Genomic DNA, 17712 nt, shown 5'->3' on the forward strand with positions numbered 1-17712 from the left:
TTGAATTCTGATTCAGTTTCTTCACATCCTAAAGCCTCTCTGCTTCAACAGCCTTATGTCTTAACTCTACCATTCATAGAGATTTGAATTTGGTTTTTGAACCTCCCTCGATGTCTCTCTGCCATGGGGAGTAATAAGAACACTTTGTTCTAGAAGCCATCTCCACATCACAGCTGCCACCAACTAAATTGCTGCTTAGCTAAGGAGAGGCAACAAAATCTGAGCAACTGTGTTCATTGTCAGCCTCTGGTTGGAAGTGGGGAAGGAAATTTTGGTATTACTTGGGTTTGGGGTGGAATCCAAATGTCTAAGGACATTGGGCCAATCCCAGTTTCAGCATCCATTGACCCATAAGGTATTCTCATTGTTCTGGACAAAAACTGGGAGAGGGGCATCTCTCACCTTTTCTAGGAGTAGGGAGGGTACTGACAGAAGCTGACTTCCCATAGTTAAGTGCCAGAGTAGGGGACAGCTGCATTTCCTTCCCTGCTAGAAACCCCATCAAACTGCAGAGAGGAGGCATGGAAGCAGCAGTAAGCCAGGACACCTTCCAGGAAAGGTTTCAGTTTTTTGGTACGAGGCTCATGGCTTAAAGCACCAGGACCAAAGCCATTTTCCTTCTGTGTTCCAGTAAGAGGAAGGCCAAGTGCTTAGACTGCCATAACCCTCTCCAGGACAATGCTTCCATTGGCAGCAAGTGATGAGATAAATAAGGGTCAAATCTGAAGACATTTAACATGATGTCATTCCTGGAGTGGGAGCAGGGCTTTTAGCATAGTACCGGAGGGTGGACTGGTTTGTATGGGTTCCAATGAAACCCAGCAGGCAGGAAGATTTTTAAATTCAGGAAGACATCTCTACTTTTGCCTAGGGAGAACCTACCCAGCCGTTTTAAGTTTAAAGAGTACTGCCCCATGGTGTTCAGAAATCTCCGGGAGAGATTTGGGATTGATGATCAGGACTACCAGGTAAGGGGTGTCTTTTAAAAGAGGGCCTGAGGGTGGAATTGGGTGGGGATAGGGGAGCAGAGGCACAGACCTTAGGGGGCAGGAATTTAAAAGCAATAACCCTCAGGGGAAATTCAGGTGCTAATGCTGCTGGTAAAGGCATCACAGGCACAGCCTTAGTTGAAGACAGGGACTTGGCACTTCTCCTTGGACTCAGGAAACTTGAGTCAGTAGGGATGTTGGGAGGTTGAGCAAGTGGTATGGAAGAGGGGACTATGATAGCCACTTCATTTTGGTCTGACATTCCCAGTCTAGGCTGAAGACCCTTTCTCCTTCGTAGTTTGACTTAAGAAAGAGTTGTTCCCAGGAAGAGATAAGAGGCTTCTTAAAGCAGATAAGACAGATTAGGAAAGGAAGACTTCAAGGCTAGTGTAACTCCTTCCCAGGTATGAGTGTCAGGTAATAAAAAAGCTCCTTATAATTGGGGGAGGTGGGCACGCAGGGTAGAGTAACTGCTCCCTCTTGATGCCATTTGTAGGGTGAGGGAACCAGTCCCCTATGATAAATTGAGAGAAACTGATCCCATTACAGGAACATTAGAGTGTGACTCATGCTTCATGGGGTCCCTTTCTCCTCTACCTTTTCATCAGCTTTCTGGGCCTTTCTCCCATACCTAGCAAGCCTACTGGGAAAGAGTGGAATTTTCTACCTCACCTAAATAGTAATAAGAGTTACAGATTAATTATCTGTAAAAAGAAGCAGAATGTAGTTTAAGTCTGTAAATGATGTCTAAACCTCCATTTAGCTATAGTAGGTATTGGCCTCTTCTCCCCTTCCAAGCAGACCTTTCACTGGAGCTGGTCTCAAGTTGCAAAATGGGCTTGGTGCTCTCCTCTTTCATCTCCTTGATTTTTCTCCACTCCCATCATCCAATCCTTGTCCTCTAGGTTGGAGGCATTACAAAAGTAGGTATATGGCAATAAGGCAGAGACTAAAGGAATGAGGAGAAAAAGCCAAGCACCTGAATAATTAAAATCCAGCTATATCCATTTCTACAGCAAGGTTACCTGAGCACCATAGTAGTAGAGTAGACCCCAAAGTAAAATCCTAATTTTAGAACAGAAGCTTAAGGAGTTTTTTTTTTTGTCCTATCCAGACAGTGGAGTGACAGCAAATTGCCTTGCCCTCATAACCCTTCTGCTGTGACTTCTCATCTTTTGTCCTTTGTTTCCCATCATGTTGTGTACTCAGCTTACCACTTTGCTGTATGGATGGCTCTTCTGGGGATTGAGTGGGGTTTACAGAGATGAAATAAGTCAAGATCATTCAGAGTAACAGCCATGTTCTTCATCTCCTTATTGGTTAGCAGCCTTAGAAAAGAATATTTTCTATCTCTGCCTTACTTAGGACTTTTGGTCTTTCCAGGTACAAGGTCAGGAGTGGGGGCAATAAACATGTATCCACTGAATATCCTCTATTGAGAAAGAAAGTATGATACCTCAAAGCTTCCTCACAGACTGTAGGCTCTTTCTGTTGGTCCTGAAAGCCTAGTATTGAGGGGTTCTAACATTTATTTTTACATTAGGGACTTCCCCTACCCTTTCCAGTTTCCTTCCTCTCTTCATATATGAGGATTGGAAAGACCTCAGAGTAGCAATAGACTTTAACTGTCAGGATTCCTTGAGAGTTTAATTCTTCCTAAGACCACCATACTTCATGCCTGAGCTTTCCTTCAATGATAAAAGTGATAATACTTCCCTCCCCTTTTAAACTAACCCAGGGAAATTTGGGGTAAGAAAACTTGAAAAAAGTAGGGGGACATTTCTTAGCTATGTGACCCTGGAGAAATCACTTAACCTCCACTGCCTAGTTCTTACTGTGTTTCTGCTTTGGAACCAATGTACAGTATTGATTCTAAGACAGGAAAGGTTTTAAAAAAAAAAAAAGCAAAGAAGGCATCAAGTGAAAAAGAGGGAAAAGACAAGGAAATGAAGCTTTTTGGTGACCAAAACTCCTGGGGATAAAATTTTTCCAAATATTTGGAAACTGGTAAATATGGGCCTTATGCCTAAGAATGGCATTATTCAGCATTCATTTGAAAGAACCATTTATTAAGTGCTTACTGTGTGCAAACACTATGTTAACCACCAAAGGAAGCAGAAAAAGACAGTAGTTTCTGCTTTCAAGAAATTTATGATTAATAGTGGAGATGACATATATACTAAATAACCATTTCAGTAAAATGTGCTAAGCATGTAAGAGAAATATAGTCCTTCCTTACCTCTCACTTTCCTCCTCCCCTCCAAAATAATCCATTATTTTTCTTTAGATTGGCAAACAAAAAAATCAGTTTCTTTCCCCCTGACTTTCCAAAGTATTGCTCTTCTTTAAAAAAAAAAAATAGGGACAGCTAGATGGTTCTATTGAAAGAGAAATAAACTTGGAGAGTAGAAGTTTGTAAGTGTTAAAAGTAATGGTTTGGCTAAATATATGAAAATTATAAATCTTTTATTTATAAAGTAGAGAAATACAAAAGGGTAGAAAAGACATTAACCTATCTAACTAAATATTGTTCCAGTGCTTGGCTTGGCCAGGACTTATTAACCTTCTATCAGAATTAAACTATCTCTAGAAGACAGGAAGGGAAAACCAGCTATCCACTCACCCAAGACAATGGCTGGAGCTGAAGGTGACTCCTGAGGCCGACTTTCTTCTTTGAGCCAACCTTCTTCTTGAAGTAACTTCTTGGAGTAACTCTTTTCTTGGAGTTCACTCTTTCCTCCAATCCTTCACCAATGGCCTGCTTTTATGGTGGTTTCCTGTCCCCTCCTATTTTCATGGGAGCCAATCACAGTTTCCAAATTGTCTGAGTTGTCACCTTTGAATTCACACCTTTCTAAGTGTGAACTCTTAAGTTTCTGGCTGTTTGAATTTGGAGAAAAAGGTGGAGCTCTCCAAGTATCTTGCTGGCTTCTCACCTAGCATCAAGTAAAGTGTATACTCACTAAGTGGTTTTCAAGTTTCTCCCACCTATTTCAAGCTTGAGTTAATTCAAAGTTATTTGCCAACCAAAGTGTTAACTCCTCCAGCTAAGCAAAGAGAACAAAGGATTCCCTTTTCACAAGTGTGAACTTAAAGAGAACCAAGAATTCCCTTTTATAGGTTCTGGGTTCAAATTTGCCCTCAGATACTTCTTAGCTGTGTGACCCTGGTCTAGTCACTTAACTCTACTCTTCTGCCTTAGAACTATTACTTAATATTGATTCTAAGACAGAAGTGAGGTTGTTTTTTTTAATTGATAGTTTGATAAAAATTATTATCTTTTTTTTGCCACATTCATTTCTGAATATATTCCTTTTCCTCCCAGTGAGTTTTCCCTTTTAACAAAAATTTTAAAAAAGAAATAGTTTAGCAAAACCAGGCAACATATTGATTATGTTTAGCAGTTTATAATGATCCATAATCCATCATCTGTGCAGTCAAAGGAACTGTGCAATGAAGAGAAGACAGTAATTTATCTGAATTCTTCTCTAGGACTAAACTTGGTCATGATATTAACACATTTAATAGGTTTTCTCTTACCCTGTTTCCACAGATACAATTCCATTTTCCATTTTGTATATTATTTCCTTGCCTCTCCTTCAGACTGCATCAGTTAATGGAAATCATTTCATGCTTCTCTGAATTCTTCATATTTATCATGTCTTATGGTGCAAGATTGTTCTATTTCATCCATTAATCATAATTGGTTCAGTTTCTGCCCAGTCATTGAGCATCTACTCTGTTTCCAGTTCATTGTCTTCACAAAAAAGTATTTAATGACTATTTACATATATAGAGGATTTCCTTTCTTTCTTTGGCCTCTTTGCAGTATGTCCCCCAAATTGCTTTCCAGAATATTTAGACTAATTCATAGTTCCACCATCAGGTTTATCAGTGTGCACCTCCAGCATTGACTATTTTCATCTTTAGACAAATCATTTTCATTGAACTAGGCCCTCCTCCATGGCTGTTGCTGACCTCTGTCCCCTAGATGAGATAGAGTCTTTATTTTTTTTTCTGTATATGTATCACCTGTATTTTATTTTATTATTCAAAATTTTATTTTTTACTGATTACATGTTATAGAAAATTTCTACATAAGTTTTCCTACGTTATATGATTGAACTCCCTCCTTCCCTTTCCTTTCCCCCTGCCAGTGCCAGCAGGTGATTTGATCTGGGTTATACATGTGTTATCACACAAAACATATTGTCATATTGTTCATTTTTATGTGAGTAATCTTATAAAATCAAAATCCCAAAACCATAAACCCAAATAAACAGTTGAAAAATCATTTGCTTCCATCTGCATTCTAAGTCTTTAAAAGGAATAGAGTTAGAACCAAGAAGCCTCCCAGGAATTCTGACAGCCCTAGTAAATGGTAAGCAGGAGGCTGGAGGAAGGGCAAATGCTATCCACTAAGAAGGGAAAGCAAACTACTATCTGCAGAGAGAGGCCATAAGGCTAGGACCATAGGGAAAGAATGTATGTTTCACTTGTTCACTGGTACCTAGGCAGTGCCCATCATCTGTCCTAGCAAGTTCATTTGCTCCTACAACTTCAGGTACTATTTGTGTACAGATGACTCCAAATCTGCAACTTCAACCCTAAATGTTCTTCTATGATTCAGACCCACATCTACATTTGCTTACGTTTGGTTGTCTCACCATGTGCTTTTACCTCAATGTGTCCAAAATCAATCTTGTCTTTTTCCTAAATTTTTCTTTAGTGGTGCTTCCATTTACCTATTTTAGAATATTTTAGAATAAGTGGTATTACTTTTGCTTTTTCTCTTCTCCCTTACTTACTGTACTTACTGTACCCAGTTGATTACCAAATTCCACTGATTCTTCTTCCTGTTTAGACATCAGTTTGTGGGTTATGGCACACGAATCTAGATGAGTCAACAGTGTGATAGGCTAATGTGGTCTTGGCTTACATTAAGAGAAGCAAAGCCAGGGACAGCTGGGTGGCTCAGTAGATAAAGCATCGGGACTGGAGTGAGGAGGACCTGGGTTCAAATGTATCCTCAGACACTTCCTAACTGGAAAGTCACCTAACACAGTTTATCTAGCCCTTGCCCCTTCTGTCTTAGAGTTGTTACTAAGGCAGAAAATAATGGTTTTTTGGAGGGGGAGACAGAGAAAGAGAAAGAGAGAGAGAGCGTAGACGTTGAAGATTCATTTGTCAGGAGTGTTATAGGTATTAAAGGATTCTTTTTAAATGTAGGTTGACCCAAATAGTGCCTGATGTCCCTTCCAACTCTAAAGTTCTATAGTTCTGAAAGCTCTTGGGTCCTACCCCATCCTTTCTAGTCCCATCACCACCTGGCCAGGTTGCAGTAGCCTCCTAACATCTTTTTTTAAAGGTTTTTTTTCCCTACCAATTACATGTAATAACAAATATCCATGTAAGTTTTCTTAACTTATAAGATCAAATTTATCTCCCTCCCTTCCTTTCCTCCCCCCCTCCTGGAACTGGCAAGCAATTCAATCTGGGTTATACATGTATTATCATGCAAAACATTTCCATATTGTTCATTTTTGTAAGTGACTAATCTTATAAAAACAAAACCCCAAAACAAATGAAAAATCATATGCTTTGCTCTGCATTCCTACCCCAACAGTTCTTTTTCTGCAGGTGGATAGCATTCCGTTCTTTGTCAGAAGTCCCTCAGAATTGCCTGGATCATTGTATTTGCATTAATAGCCAAGACTATCACACTAACACATTTTCTTTCTCCCTCTTCCAGGCCATTCTTCACATTACTAGACAAATATTCTTTATATGTAGCTTTGGTCAAATGCTCAAAAACTTGCTTATGCCCTCTTCACTTGGCTCACTTGGCTCCCTATGGTACGCCAAGTGACATTTGGGCTTATTTGCTGGGCAGCCAGCAAAGGCCCTCTAGCCAAACCAGGCCCATCACCTTCCACTTCTGGGTCTTGTTGTGCACTGAAATACTTGGTCTGCCCCATTTCACCTTTTAAAGACCAACTTATTTTTTGGGGGGTTAATATTTAAAAATGTTTTTAAGATTGTTTCCATGGTTACATGATTCATGTTGTCTCCCCTCTTTCCTCCACCCTCCCAGAGTTAACAAGCAATTCCACTGGGTTATACAAATATTATCACTCAAAACCTATTTTCATATTATTCATTTTTTAATAGAGTAACCTTTTAAAACCAAAACTCCAAATCATATACCCATATAAATAAGTGATAAATCATATGTTTTCTTCTGGATTTCTACTCCCACAGTTCTTTCTCTAGATGTGAATAGCATTCTTCCCCTTAAGTCTCTCAGATTTGTTCTGGATCATTGCATTGCTGTTAGTAACAAAGTCAATCAAATTTGATTGTCCCACAATGTTACAGTCTCTGTCTATAATGTTCTCCCTGTTCTGCTTTTTTCACTCCCCATCAATTCATGTAGGTTTAAAGGCCAATTTAAATGTCACATTATACAGTAAGCCTCCCCCCCCCCCCCATTTCCCCTCAGAGGTATGACATTTTCCTCTTGTACCTCAAACTTCTTTTTGTATTTCTTTCTTGAAATTGTTATGTATCTTTTTAAACCCTTACCTTCTGTCTTAGAATCAATACTATGTATTGGCTCCAAGGCAGAAGAGTGGTAAAGGCTAGGCAATGGGGATTAAGTGACTTGCCCAGGGTCACACTTCTAGGAAGTGCCCGAGGCCACATTTGAACCTAGGACCTCCCATCACTAGGCCTGGCTCTCAATCTACTCAGCCACCCAGCTGCTCCATGAAATTGTTATTTTGCATATCATTAATATTAGAAACTTTTTACCAGACTGTTAGCACCACTCACTAGGGCAGGGGACTGTTTTATTCTCCTAGTACAAGGCTCTGCACTGAGTAGGCATTTTATTCTGAATTGAATTGAAAAAAGCAACACCCAATTTAAGCTTTGCTTTCATAGGAGATAGAAGGGGATAATTAGGCGTGGAATTAATCTTCTCTGGAACAGATAGGGAAACTGAGAGTAATGGATGTGAAGTGACATCTAGAAGATTACTCCATATGTCAGGATCAGGATTAGAAGCTAGGCTTTCCACTATTTCAGTTCAGAATTTACAAGGAGAGTACCTCTAGGCTGCAGGGAAGCTCATTTGAACTAGAACCAAAGAAAAGACCATTTTTCATAACTTCCTCTGCATGTCAGCCTTAGGTTATGAAGAGGGAAAGAAGAAAAAAAGAACCCTATGGATTCACAGGTTCTGTTACTCCAAACTCTCTGGAGGTTGCACACTTCCTTTAGTAAATAAGTGGGCAGGGCTAGTTTGGCATTCCTGTGTCTTTATAGTTGTCTGCAGGGTGGCAGTTGAATCTATTAAAAGGAAGCACTCAGTAACAGTTGGGGTCCCAAGGCCAGCCTAACTTTTGTCTTGGTCCACCAGAACTCTGTGACACGCAGTGCCCCCATCAACAGTGACAGTCAGGGCCGATGTGGAACACGTTTCCTCACCACCTACGATCGTAGATTTGTCATCAAGGCTGTGTCAAGTGAAGACGTTGCAGAGATGCACAACATCCTAAAGAAATACCACCAGGTATGGAAAATCCCAAATCTGAGGTGTAGGGAAGAAAAGAGTGCTCCAGGGGGACCAGTCAAGAGAGCCCATCACAGAGGAAGCATTTTACTTGAGAACAGGTGATACCTTCTAATAACCAAGCCCCCTTTCCTGACACCTTTTCTAGAAAAGGAAAAGGTGAAGACACTACTGACTTGCCCGTCTGCACAGTTTTCCCGTATTCCATCACTGACACTTTGACAGCTTCCTTAGCCATTTCTAAGGAGGCTCTTCCATCTGTAATGATCCTCCAGCTGCCTGGGAACCATTGGAAAGGGAGTCTAGCTAGTACTTTCACAATACTCTGTACTTGGCAGCCCCTAGTGGTTTTTGTCTCCAGGAGCTAAATCAATTCTGAGGAAGTTATGGGGAGAGAGGGGGAGATAGAAGGAGCAATTCTGGTCCCAAGTTGGGGATGGAACTTAAAGCCAGGGACTGACCCATTTTCTCAGCAAGTTGCACCTCAGACCAGGCCCCTATAGTACTCTTGAGTAAAGGAATTGTTAGAAACAGGGCTGAGGTAGAGTTGTGTCCAACTTCTGGAGGCAGAAACCCAAAGAGTCATGAACATGTATCCGGGGGAAGGCCCATCTGTCCTGGGGTGTATCCAGCTATTCCTCCTCCCTTTTTTCTTCTGTTCCCATCCCTCTCCTTCTAGTTCATAGTGGAGTGTCATGGAAATACCCTTTTGCCCCAGTTCCTGGGCATGTACCGCCTGACTGTGGATGGTGTGGAGACCTACATGGTGGTCACCAGGAATGTTTTCAGCCACCGGCTGACTGTACACCGGAAGTATGATCTCAAGGTACAGAACTTGTGGGGCTGCTGGGCTCCACATCCAGTGAAGTCCAATGAAATAATAGATGGGAAGCTCTGAGCATCACACACACATCAGTGGCTGGAAGAGCTGTGGGCTGCCTGGGACTATGGCTTGGGGGGGTGGGGGTGGGGGTGGTGTCTCTGCATTTTATGTTCAGATGTGTCCCATGCCATGTTCCCTTTCCTGTGCCATTGAACCAGCCTGGGGCTTTCCCCTGTGGTAGATAGGAGACTGTGTCCAGCTTCTAACTGCCCAGTCTCTGTCCTTTCTATGCAGAGAACCCCTCAGTGGGATGTGCACAGGGAGACATGAGAATGCTAATGAGTTGTCCACATTGTCACCTGGCCCTTCTTTTGACCTCAGGTCACATGATTTTAAACCAAAGGCCATCATTGAGCACATTTTGTTTTCTCTTTCTTTCTTCTATGTGACATTTGACAGGCCTATCCACCCAGCAGACTTCTAAAGCTGGCATTAACACCACAGGTTGAAGAAATGCTGCCTAGTTCTTTGTTTCTGTTTCTCCCAGCCTTAGTTGTCCAGAGACCAGGCTAGTCCTGTTTCCTTAGTGGACCTAGCTTTTCCAGCATCCTGTGAGATATATAGTGTCTTTGTCTCTTCTTCCCACCCATCATACATAACTCATCTGGTTCCTCTTTTATATTCCTCTTCAGGGATCCACTGTCGCCAGGGAAGCAAGTGACAAAGAAAAGGTAAGCTGTGGGGCTTAGGTTCAAAGATTTGGAGTGGGTTCATGGGAAAGAATTAAACATTCTTTCTATTGGCAAGATCATGCTACTTATTTCTCTAAGCTCTAGTCCTGAACTAGCTAGCTCGGGTGGCCTAGGACAGAGAAGAGATCCATTATGTTTGGAGAATGAGATTCCCACAAGACTTTTCAGCCTCAGCAAGAATTCTTCCATATCAACTAACTTAGCACCTTCCTGTTGTTTCTAGGCCTTTGTCTCTGCCTTTTTTTTGTTGCTCATCTCTAGACCCTGCCTAGGTTCTTCATGGCTCTCTAGATGCTAAGACTGAGGCTCCCTGGCAGGGGCTGGTGATCATGTAGGCTGAGCTTCTGTACCTCCAACACTCAGGCCCCCTTGTCCTTCCTTGGGCTGGATGAGTCTCAGGACTGTTCTGCCTGCCTGACGCTGCCCTCCCCCTCCACAGGCCAAGGACTTGCCGACCTTCAAAGACAACGATTTCCTCAATGAAGGACAGAAGTTGCATGTAGGGGAAGAGAGTAAAAAGAATTTCCTGGACAAGCTTAAACGAGATGTAGAGGTAATAACCATGGCTGTTTTCGTGCTTGGGAGAGGGTGGGAGGTGATTCAGGGAACATCTCTCTTTAGGCTACCTCAGCCCAAGTAACCAGGGAGTCTCCTTTTCCCTGATTAACTCCATCTATCTGTGTTCCTGTCATCTCTGTCCAGCTGCTATATCACCCAATTTATTATGTTTACATTTTAATATTGCTTCAGAGATTTTATGTATATGTTTTACCTCCTCAAATTATAAACTTCCAGAGGAGAAGGACCAAGTTATCTTCTATTTTTTTTCTATTTTATTTTATTTTATTTTATTTTATTTTTCTGGGTTGTACATGTTTTATCTTGCAAAACATATTTCCATGTTCATTTTTGTAAGTGAATAATCTTATCAAGCCCAATCCCCAAATCATATACTCAACTAAATAAGTGATAAGTCATATGCTTTCATCTGCATTTCTACTCCAACAATTCTTTCTCTAGAGGTGGAGACCATTCTTTGTCATAAGTCCCTCAGAATTGTCCTGCACCATTGTATTGCTGAAATTAATGTCCCATGTGGTCATCCCACAATATTGATGTTACTGTGTATAATGGTTCTGCTTATTTCACTCTGCATCAGTTCATGGAGGTCTTTCCATATCATTTGGAAATCATCCTATTTATCATTCCTTACAGCACAATAGAATTCCATCACCATCATATACCACAAGTTGTTCAGCCATTCCCTAGTAGATGGACATCCCTTTAGTTTCTAATTCTTTGCTACCTTTTTTAAAAATAAGCATTATTAAGCACCCACTATGTACCAAGCACTGTGCCAAGCAATTCTGAATATTATCTTCTTTGATTCACAAACAACCTTGAAAAGCAGGTATTGTTATCTCCATTTCACAGATGAGGAAACTGAGGCAGACAGATTGTGATTTGCCCAGGGACATACCTAGTAATTGTCAGAGGTTAAATTTGAAGTCAGGTCTTCCTTACTCTAGGCCTGCTCTGTGCACATCTAGCTTCATCTCTTATTTTTTCCTACATAAAATTTATTTTTTTACATAAAAAGAATAGGCAGCACCTGCTTTCAAATCAATTAATCAGTGAAATCATTACATTCTTTGAGAAACATGTTAGCATTAAAACAGCTTAAAGAAATTGGCATTTGTGAGAGAGAGAAGAGAGTGCTGGAAAACCCGAGTTCAAATTCAGCCTCTAACATCTAGGTGTGTGTCCCTAGGCAAGTCACTTACTCTTTGTTTGCCTCAGTTTCTCCAACTGTGAAATGAGTATCATAGTAGCACCTACCTTGAAGCATGGTTGTGTAAGTTGAAATGAAGTCATATTTGTAAAATCAGTTTTGATTCTTTTTTTTTTTTCTTTCCTATCTTAATATTGGCATAGTTTTCTACTGCTCTCTTACCTTATACTAATAGTGGAAAGAAAGCTGGATTTGGAGTCAAGAAGACCTGATTTCCAATTCCACTACTGACATTTACTAGTTGTGGGTTCATAGTCAAATCACTTATCAGCTGGGACCCTCACTTTCCCTATTTATAAAATGAAAATGAGAGGGAGGCTAGATGACTCAGTGGATAGAGAGCCAGTTCTGGGGATGAGAGGTTCTTGGTTCAAATTTGACCTCAGACACTTCCTAGCTGTGTGACCCTGGGCAGGTCACTTAACCCCAATTGCCTAGCCCTTACCACTTTTCTGTCTTAGAGTTGTTACTGAAACAGAAAGTAGGGCTTGTTGTTTTATTTAATGGAAATGAGGAAATAACCTTTTTCACAGTATTGTATTTAGACCCAAAGGAATGAGAGAAAGTATTTTGAAAATCTTGAAATATTTTATAAATGTCAGTTATCATTATTAGCACTAACATATTAGCATTAATAATAGGCTAGCAGGGCCTAGGCACTCATAACAGTGCACTACTCTTCATATACAAAGATTACGTGCCTGATTCACCAAGGGCTTTGGTTTGTTCTCCATTAGTTGAAATAGATCCTCCTAGGCCCAGATGTATTCTCCCTTCCTGTTTGTAGTCAATGTGTCACATCTGGATAACAGCCTAGAACGAAGGGTCCTCTGTGGCTGTTGCACAATTAACTGGAGCCCCAAGCTCTGGCTTCATTATTAAAATGCTTGTCAGGTGAAACTACTTGCTGCCCAGCTGATCCCACAATGCATTTCTGGCTCCTAGGGTCCTTGGTCTTCGGTAGAGGAATTAGGAATTAAGGGAAGGGGTGGGAATTGTTGGTCTAAGTGTGTTGCCTTTTCCACATAGGAAGAAATTTTCCTCTCACCTCTCACCATTGATGCTTTCCTCCTTTCCCCTGGCCTCCTTCCCTATTTAACTTTCTGTCTTGTCTTCCCTTTCCCCTTTACAGAACCCACTGGAACTTTCCATATAATCCCTTTCTCTTTCTTCTCTTAGTTCCTGGCCCAGCTTAAAATCATGGACTATAGCCTTCTGGTGGGCATCCATGATGTGGATCGGGCAGAGCAGGAGGAAATGGAAGTGGAGGAGCGGGCAGAGGATGAGGAATGCGAGAATGATGGGGTGGGCGGCAACCTGCTCTGCTCCTACGGGACACCCCCTGACAGCCCTGGGAATCTCCTCAACTTTCCCCGATTTTTTGGCCCTGGGGAATTTGATCCATCTGTGGATGTTTATGCCATGAAGAGCCATGAAAGTAAGTGGGAGCTAGCACTGCTCTGTCACCCCATATTTTCTCCAGTCCTATGGTCAAAGGACCTTGTCACCTTGGAGAGTTGCTGCTTGTGGCAGCTAAAGCATAGCAGCTAGAGCCTTGGTTTGGGAATCCATATAGGGCCTGGATTCTGCATCTTCTTCCCTGAATGACCTTAGAGGAGTCATTTTAAACTAGATTATCTCAAAAGTTTCTTTCAGTTCTAAACTTTAGGCCTTCCCCTCTCCCTTTTTTCTGCTATTCTATTAAAATTGACCTAGGCCACTGGGTTCATGAATTATCTTCATATCCTTTAAGCTCCCTGTGTTGGGTGTATGTTGCTAGATCTAGTAACTCTTTTCTAGCAGTTCCTTTCTCAGCTTTGTGGAATCTCCTCTGGGTAGGAGAGGAGAAGGGGCTTCAAAGTAGAATCTACTTTCATCTGCCTTGGTTACTCTTCTGGAAAGTTGGGGGAGGTAGGGTACTAAAAGGATAAGATTTCAAGTGCCTCCTGCCCTTTGTGTGGGTAGGTGGTTCGGGAGGGCTTCTGAGTTACTCAAAAGCAAAAACCTGAAAACACTCCAGGATTGGATTGATCTAGCTTATCTGATCTCTCTGCCTCACAGCTTGTGAGGATACAGCAAAATAGTCATTGAGAAGGTACTCTAAGAAGATGCCAGCAGTGGGTTTGAGAGTTGTCTGAGGTCAGTGTTTGTCTGACCCTGCTGTCTCCTGCTTTCCATTTTTCTCTACCAGACGCCCCTAAGAAGGAGGTATATTTCATGGCCATCATCGACATCCTCACACCCTACGATGCCAAGAAAAAAGCTGCACATGCTGCCAAAACAGTGAAACATGGGGTGAGTCTGCCCTATTCCAGCTCAGGCACTAGCAAGAGGGAGACCTTGAGGCAGAGGCCCCCCCTAGGATCAGAACAAGCAATATACCCCTAGTGGCCTCTCAAGAGTCAGGGCTTTACCTCCCCCCATGGCAGCCTGTCTTCTTCTTGACCTCTCTAATGGCTAATAAATTAATTTATTAATAAAATAAATAAATTTATCCTTGGACTCAGACCTAAGTCAGCCACTCTATACCTTCCATCCATTGCTGCCATTTAGCCAAGCAATGTCCCTCTCCCACATGGTGATCCTTTGGTGCTTGAAGACACCTACTAATTTCCCTCCAATTTTTCTCTTCTCCAGGATAAATGTCCTTAATTTGGACTAATGCTCATGTACTCTAGCCCCAGCCCCAAGGCTTGTTGCCCCCTCTCTACTGCAGAATGGGCTGCACAGAAAGCCAAGAGCTCCTGTTTCTGTTTGCCCTCTCACCCATCCAGGCCAGGTGGACTTGCCTTTGGAGAATGATCCCACCTGCTTCTTTTCCCATAGGGTTCCTTAAGATGTTGTGCATCTCACCTGGCAGCTTGTAATAACTTTGTTTTTGTGCTTATACTACTCCCTCAAGGCCTTTTCCCCTATGGATTTAAATTCATTACTTCTGCAAAATAAAACATTAGAAAGATCCAAGACCTTCACCCTCACTTCCCCACATACTTACCTCCCAGCTCTATTATAGACCTGAGGAGAAAGGAATCTGAGCTTGAGTGAGGCTTGTACTGAGAGTAATGGGAAAAAACCAGGTTCAATGCAGGCAAATCACAGCTAAAACCAAAAAAATTGCTTTCAAGAGTCTTTATTTTATATAAGCACATCCAAATCATATGTAGATCAGATGCTAGATAGATTCACCGGACCCTTCCTAAATCAGAGGCTGTGACCTCTTATCACCATTCTTTAATATTTCCTTTATGCATTGCAGGCTGGGGCAGAAATTTCAACAGTGAACCCTGAGCAGTACTCTAAGCGCTTCAATGAATTCATGTCCAACATCCTGACATAATCATCGTCTGCCTTCAACCGGAACCAGAGTGCTGGGGTGGGATCTGAAAAGGATAGGAGGAACAGGTGGAGAGTGGAGGTGTGGGGAGAGAGGTGAACTTTAGAGGAGAGACTAAACAGCCTGCAACACTGAAATGAGACACTGTAGCAGCGTGTGCAAGTGAGAGAGTGTGTGTGTGTGTGTGTGTGTGTGTGTGTGTGTATGTGTGTGTGGGGTCCAACTTATGGGGATCTTCATCTTCTGTGCACCCTTGATTCCCCCACTTGACCCTGGTGGAAAAGTGGCTCTCTCTTTGTTACTGAAACACCCAGAGGCTGGGCAGGGCTCTGTTGGGTTTATTTGAGTTTTGTTTTTTAAATCACATTGCTTCAACATTGCTATTTATGATGTTGTGTGCAAGTCATCCTGTTCTCCCCCACCCAAATTCCCTTTTAATGAAAAAGAAGTCCCAGTAGCCCTCCCTGCATGGGGGCCCTTTAGAGCAAAGCACTATGACATCAGTAAGGAGAATGCCAAGAACTTCCAAGCCTCCGGGGTTTGGTTGGATGGATTTTTTTTTTTTAATTAGGGTATCGAGTGCAGCTCTCCCCACTGCCTACCGTGCATAAAATCAAAAATGAAATTGTTCCTTCATCCACACTTGTTCCCTTCCCCCATCCCCCTACCTGGCCCAACACAGGCCATGGGGAACTGATGGCCAAAGATGTCAGTTTGGTGGAGTCCCTCCACAGGGGAGAGTGGTGCCCTTTGGAGCCATTTGTTTAAAAGAAGCTGCACGTCCATGGAATCATGGCAGATGTCTCCTTCTCAAAGCCTGCCTCCCAGTGGATCCCAGAAGAAGTAGAAAGTGCACCTATGGATATTATCATCATGTGTTTATTTTTTTCCCCCTCCTAAAACCCCAAGGAAGCTGAAGTGTGAAAATCACCTGAAATCTTGTATACTTCCTCCCTTTTGATCTAATCTCCCCAGCAAGCCTTATTTTATTTTGGACATGTGGATGTCCAAATTTTTAGCCTGGGGAAAGTTAAAATGTTCCTTCCAGAATTTCTCCTCTAGTGAGATCTTTCCAAGTACAAGTACTGTCACGTAGATGTCTTGTTCTTCAACCTATGGTGCAGCTTTCAGAAGGCCTTGAGTCTAATGAGCAAGGGAATGCCCCTTTTCTATCTGCACCCTCCTCCTAATGGCCCAGGAGTGTTTAGGGAAGCATTCCCTGGAAGCTAAAATTAACATGCTTAGTACTATATGTGACCAAGATCTGGCACCATCTGGGATGACTTTTTTTCCCCACATACACCTGGATTCCTAGCTAGTTTACCATCCATTGGTTTTAGAAGTGCATTTAGAAGTAACAGGCTCTATGGACTTCATTTTGGGCCCACTCCTACCTGAGGGGCCCTGATAATTACTTTTGTTTCAGAAATGAGCCAGGCACAAGTCTCTGTGAGTTTGGGGAAGTTTCACCCTCTTCAGAAAAAGCTCAGCCTCAAGGGAGCTAGCTAAGTGAAAATACTGATTTGGGGGGGGGGGGGAGGATGACATTCTTACACCTTCTCTTTACTTAGGAGGACTTGGGCCAGTGGGGCAAATAGTGGTTAAACTTGTAAAAGACACTATGTGATTGCCATACCATTTGGAATGGGGTTTGGATTCCTTTGTTGTACTGAGCTATGGTTGGGCTGAGCTTCTGAGGTGGGAATGGGAAGCTTTTGTCCTTTACCCTTTTGTTCTGAATTCACTATAGGAATGGATTAGAGATGGGTGGGTTAGATTTCTCCCTGCCCAGTGTTTTCTGGATGGAACTAGGAGGGGTGGTGAGTATAGGGCAGCTTGGATCACATATCTGCACCAAAGCTTCCAAGTGACTAGGGACGGAACTTGGACCCAAATGACTTGCAGAAAACCAGTCAGATATAGTAAAGGAATTATGTAGGAATGATCTTTGGACTTATCACATCCCCAAATCAAGAATGAAAAATTAGATCTGATTCTAGACCTCTGTTGTCTCAAAAGTCCTAACACTTGTGTTCCCACCATTCTCTCTGGCCATTATATATCTGTTGATCATGTTGCCATAATGTGTATAAAGAGTGCAGATGTGATTTTATCAGTTAAAAATATACTACCCAGGTATCTAACTTGTTTAACATTAAGGTTTTTAATTTTTTTGATATATTGTTTACATTTTTTGAGAGGTAGAATTGTTTCAAATGCTCATTTTGTTTCTAGACAGTATTTTTGGTTGGCTCCCAGCCACAAGGTAAGAGTTACCAGCATTTGAGTTGTGGTTTGTTTTGTTTTTTAAAGGTTTAATAGGCCTTTACTCATCCCATTTCCTGCTATTCTTCAAACCCTTAGATTTGGCCTTTTGGAATTAGAATATTTAAAAGCTATTCATCTTGGTTTATTTGAGGTTTTTTTCCTTTTTTAATGATTAAAA

General features: G+C 41.9%; 1 protein-coding gene across 3 annotated transcripts in view; it reads left to right on the forward strand.

Moving 5' to 3' along the window:
• Positions 1-15406, forward strand: part of PIP4K2B (phosphatidylinositol-5-phosphate 4-kinase type 2 beta) — a 36509-nt gene extending 21103 nt beyond the window's left edge. The window contains exons 3-10 of one of the 3 annotated variants that reach the window (XM_044671779.1): positions 872-968; positions 8413-8565; positions 9245-9391; positions 10081-10119; positions 10580-10693; positions 13112-13370; positions 14124-14227; positions 15189-15406. In XM_044671779.1, the coding sequence (XP_044527714.1) occupies positions 872-968; positions 8413-8565; positions 9245-9391; positions 10081-10119; positions 10580-10693; positions 13112-13370; positions 14124-14227; positions 15189-15269 (994 nt within the window). In that variant the 3' untranslated portion in view covers positions 15270-15406. The remainder of the gene's footprint in view (positions 1-871; positions 969-8412; positions 8566-9244; positions 9392-10080; positions 10120-10579; positions 10694-13111; positions 13371-14123; positions 14228-15188) is intronic. The other 2 variants (XM_044671780.1, XM_044671782.1) reach the window with 2 other exon arrangements.
• The last annotated feature ends 2306 nt before the right edge of the window (positions 15407-17712 follow it).

Source organism: Gracilinanus agilis, chromosome 4 (genome assembly GCF_016433145.1).
Source record: "Gracilinanus agilis isolate LMUSP501 chromosome 4, AgileGrace, whole genome shotgun sequence".
Lineage (NCBI taxonomy): Eukaryota > Metazoa > Chordata > Mammalia > Didelphimorphia > Didelphidae > Gracilinanus > Gracilinanus agilis.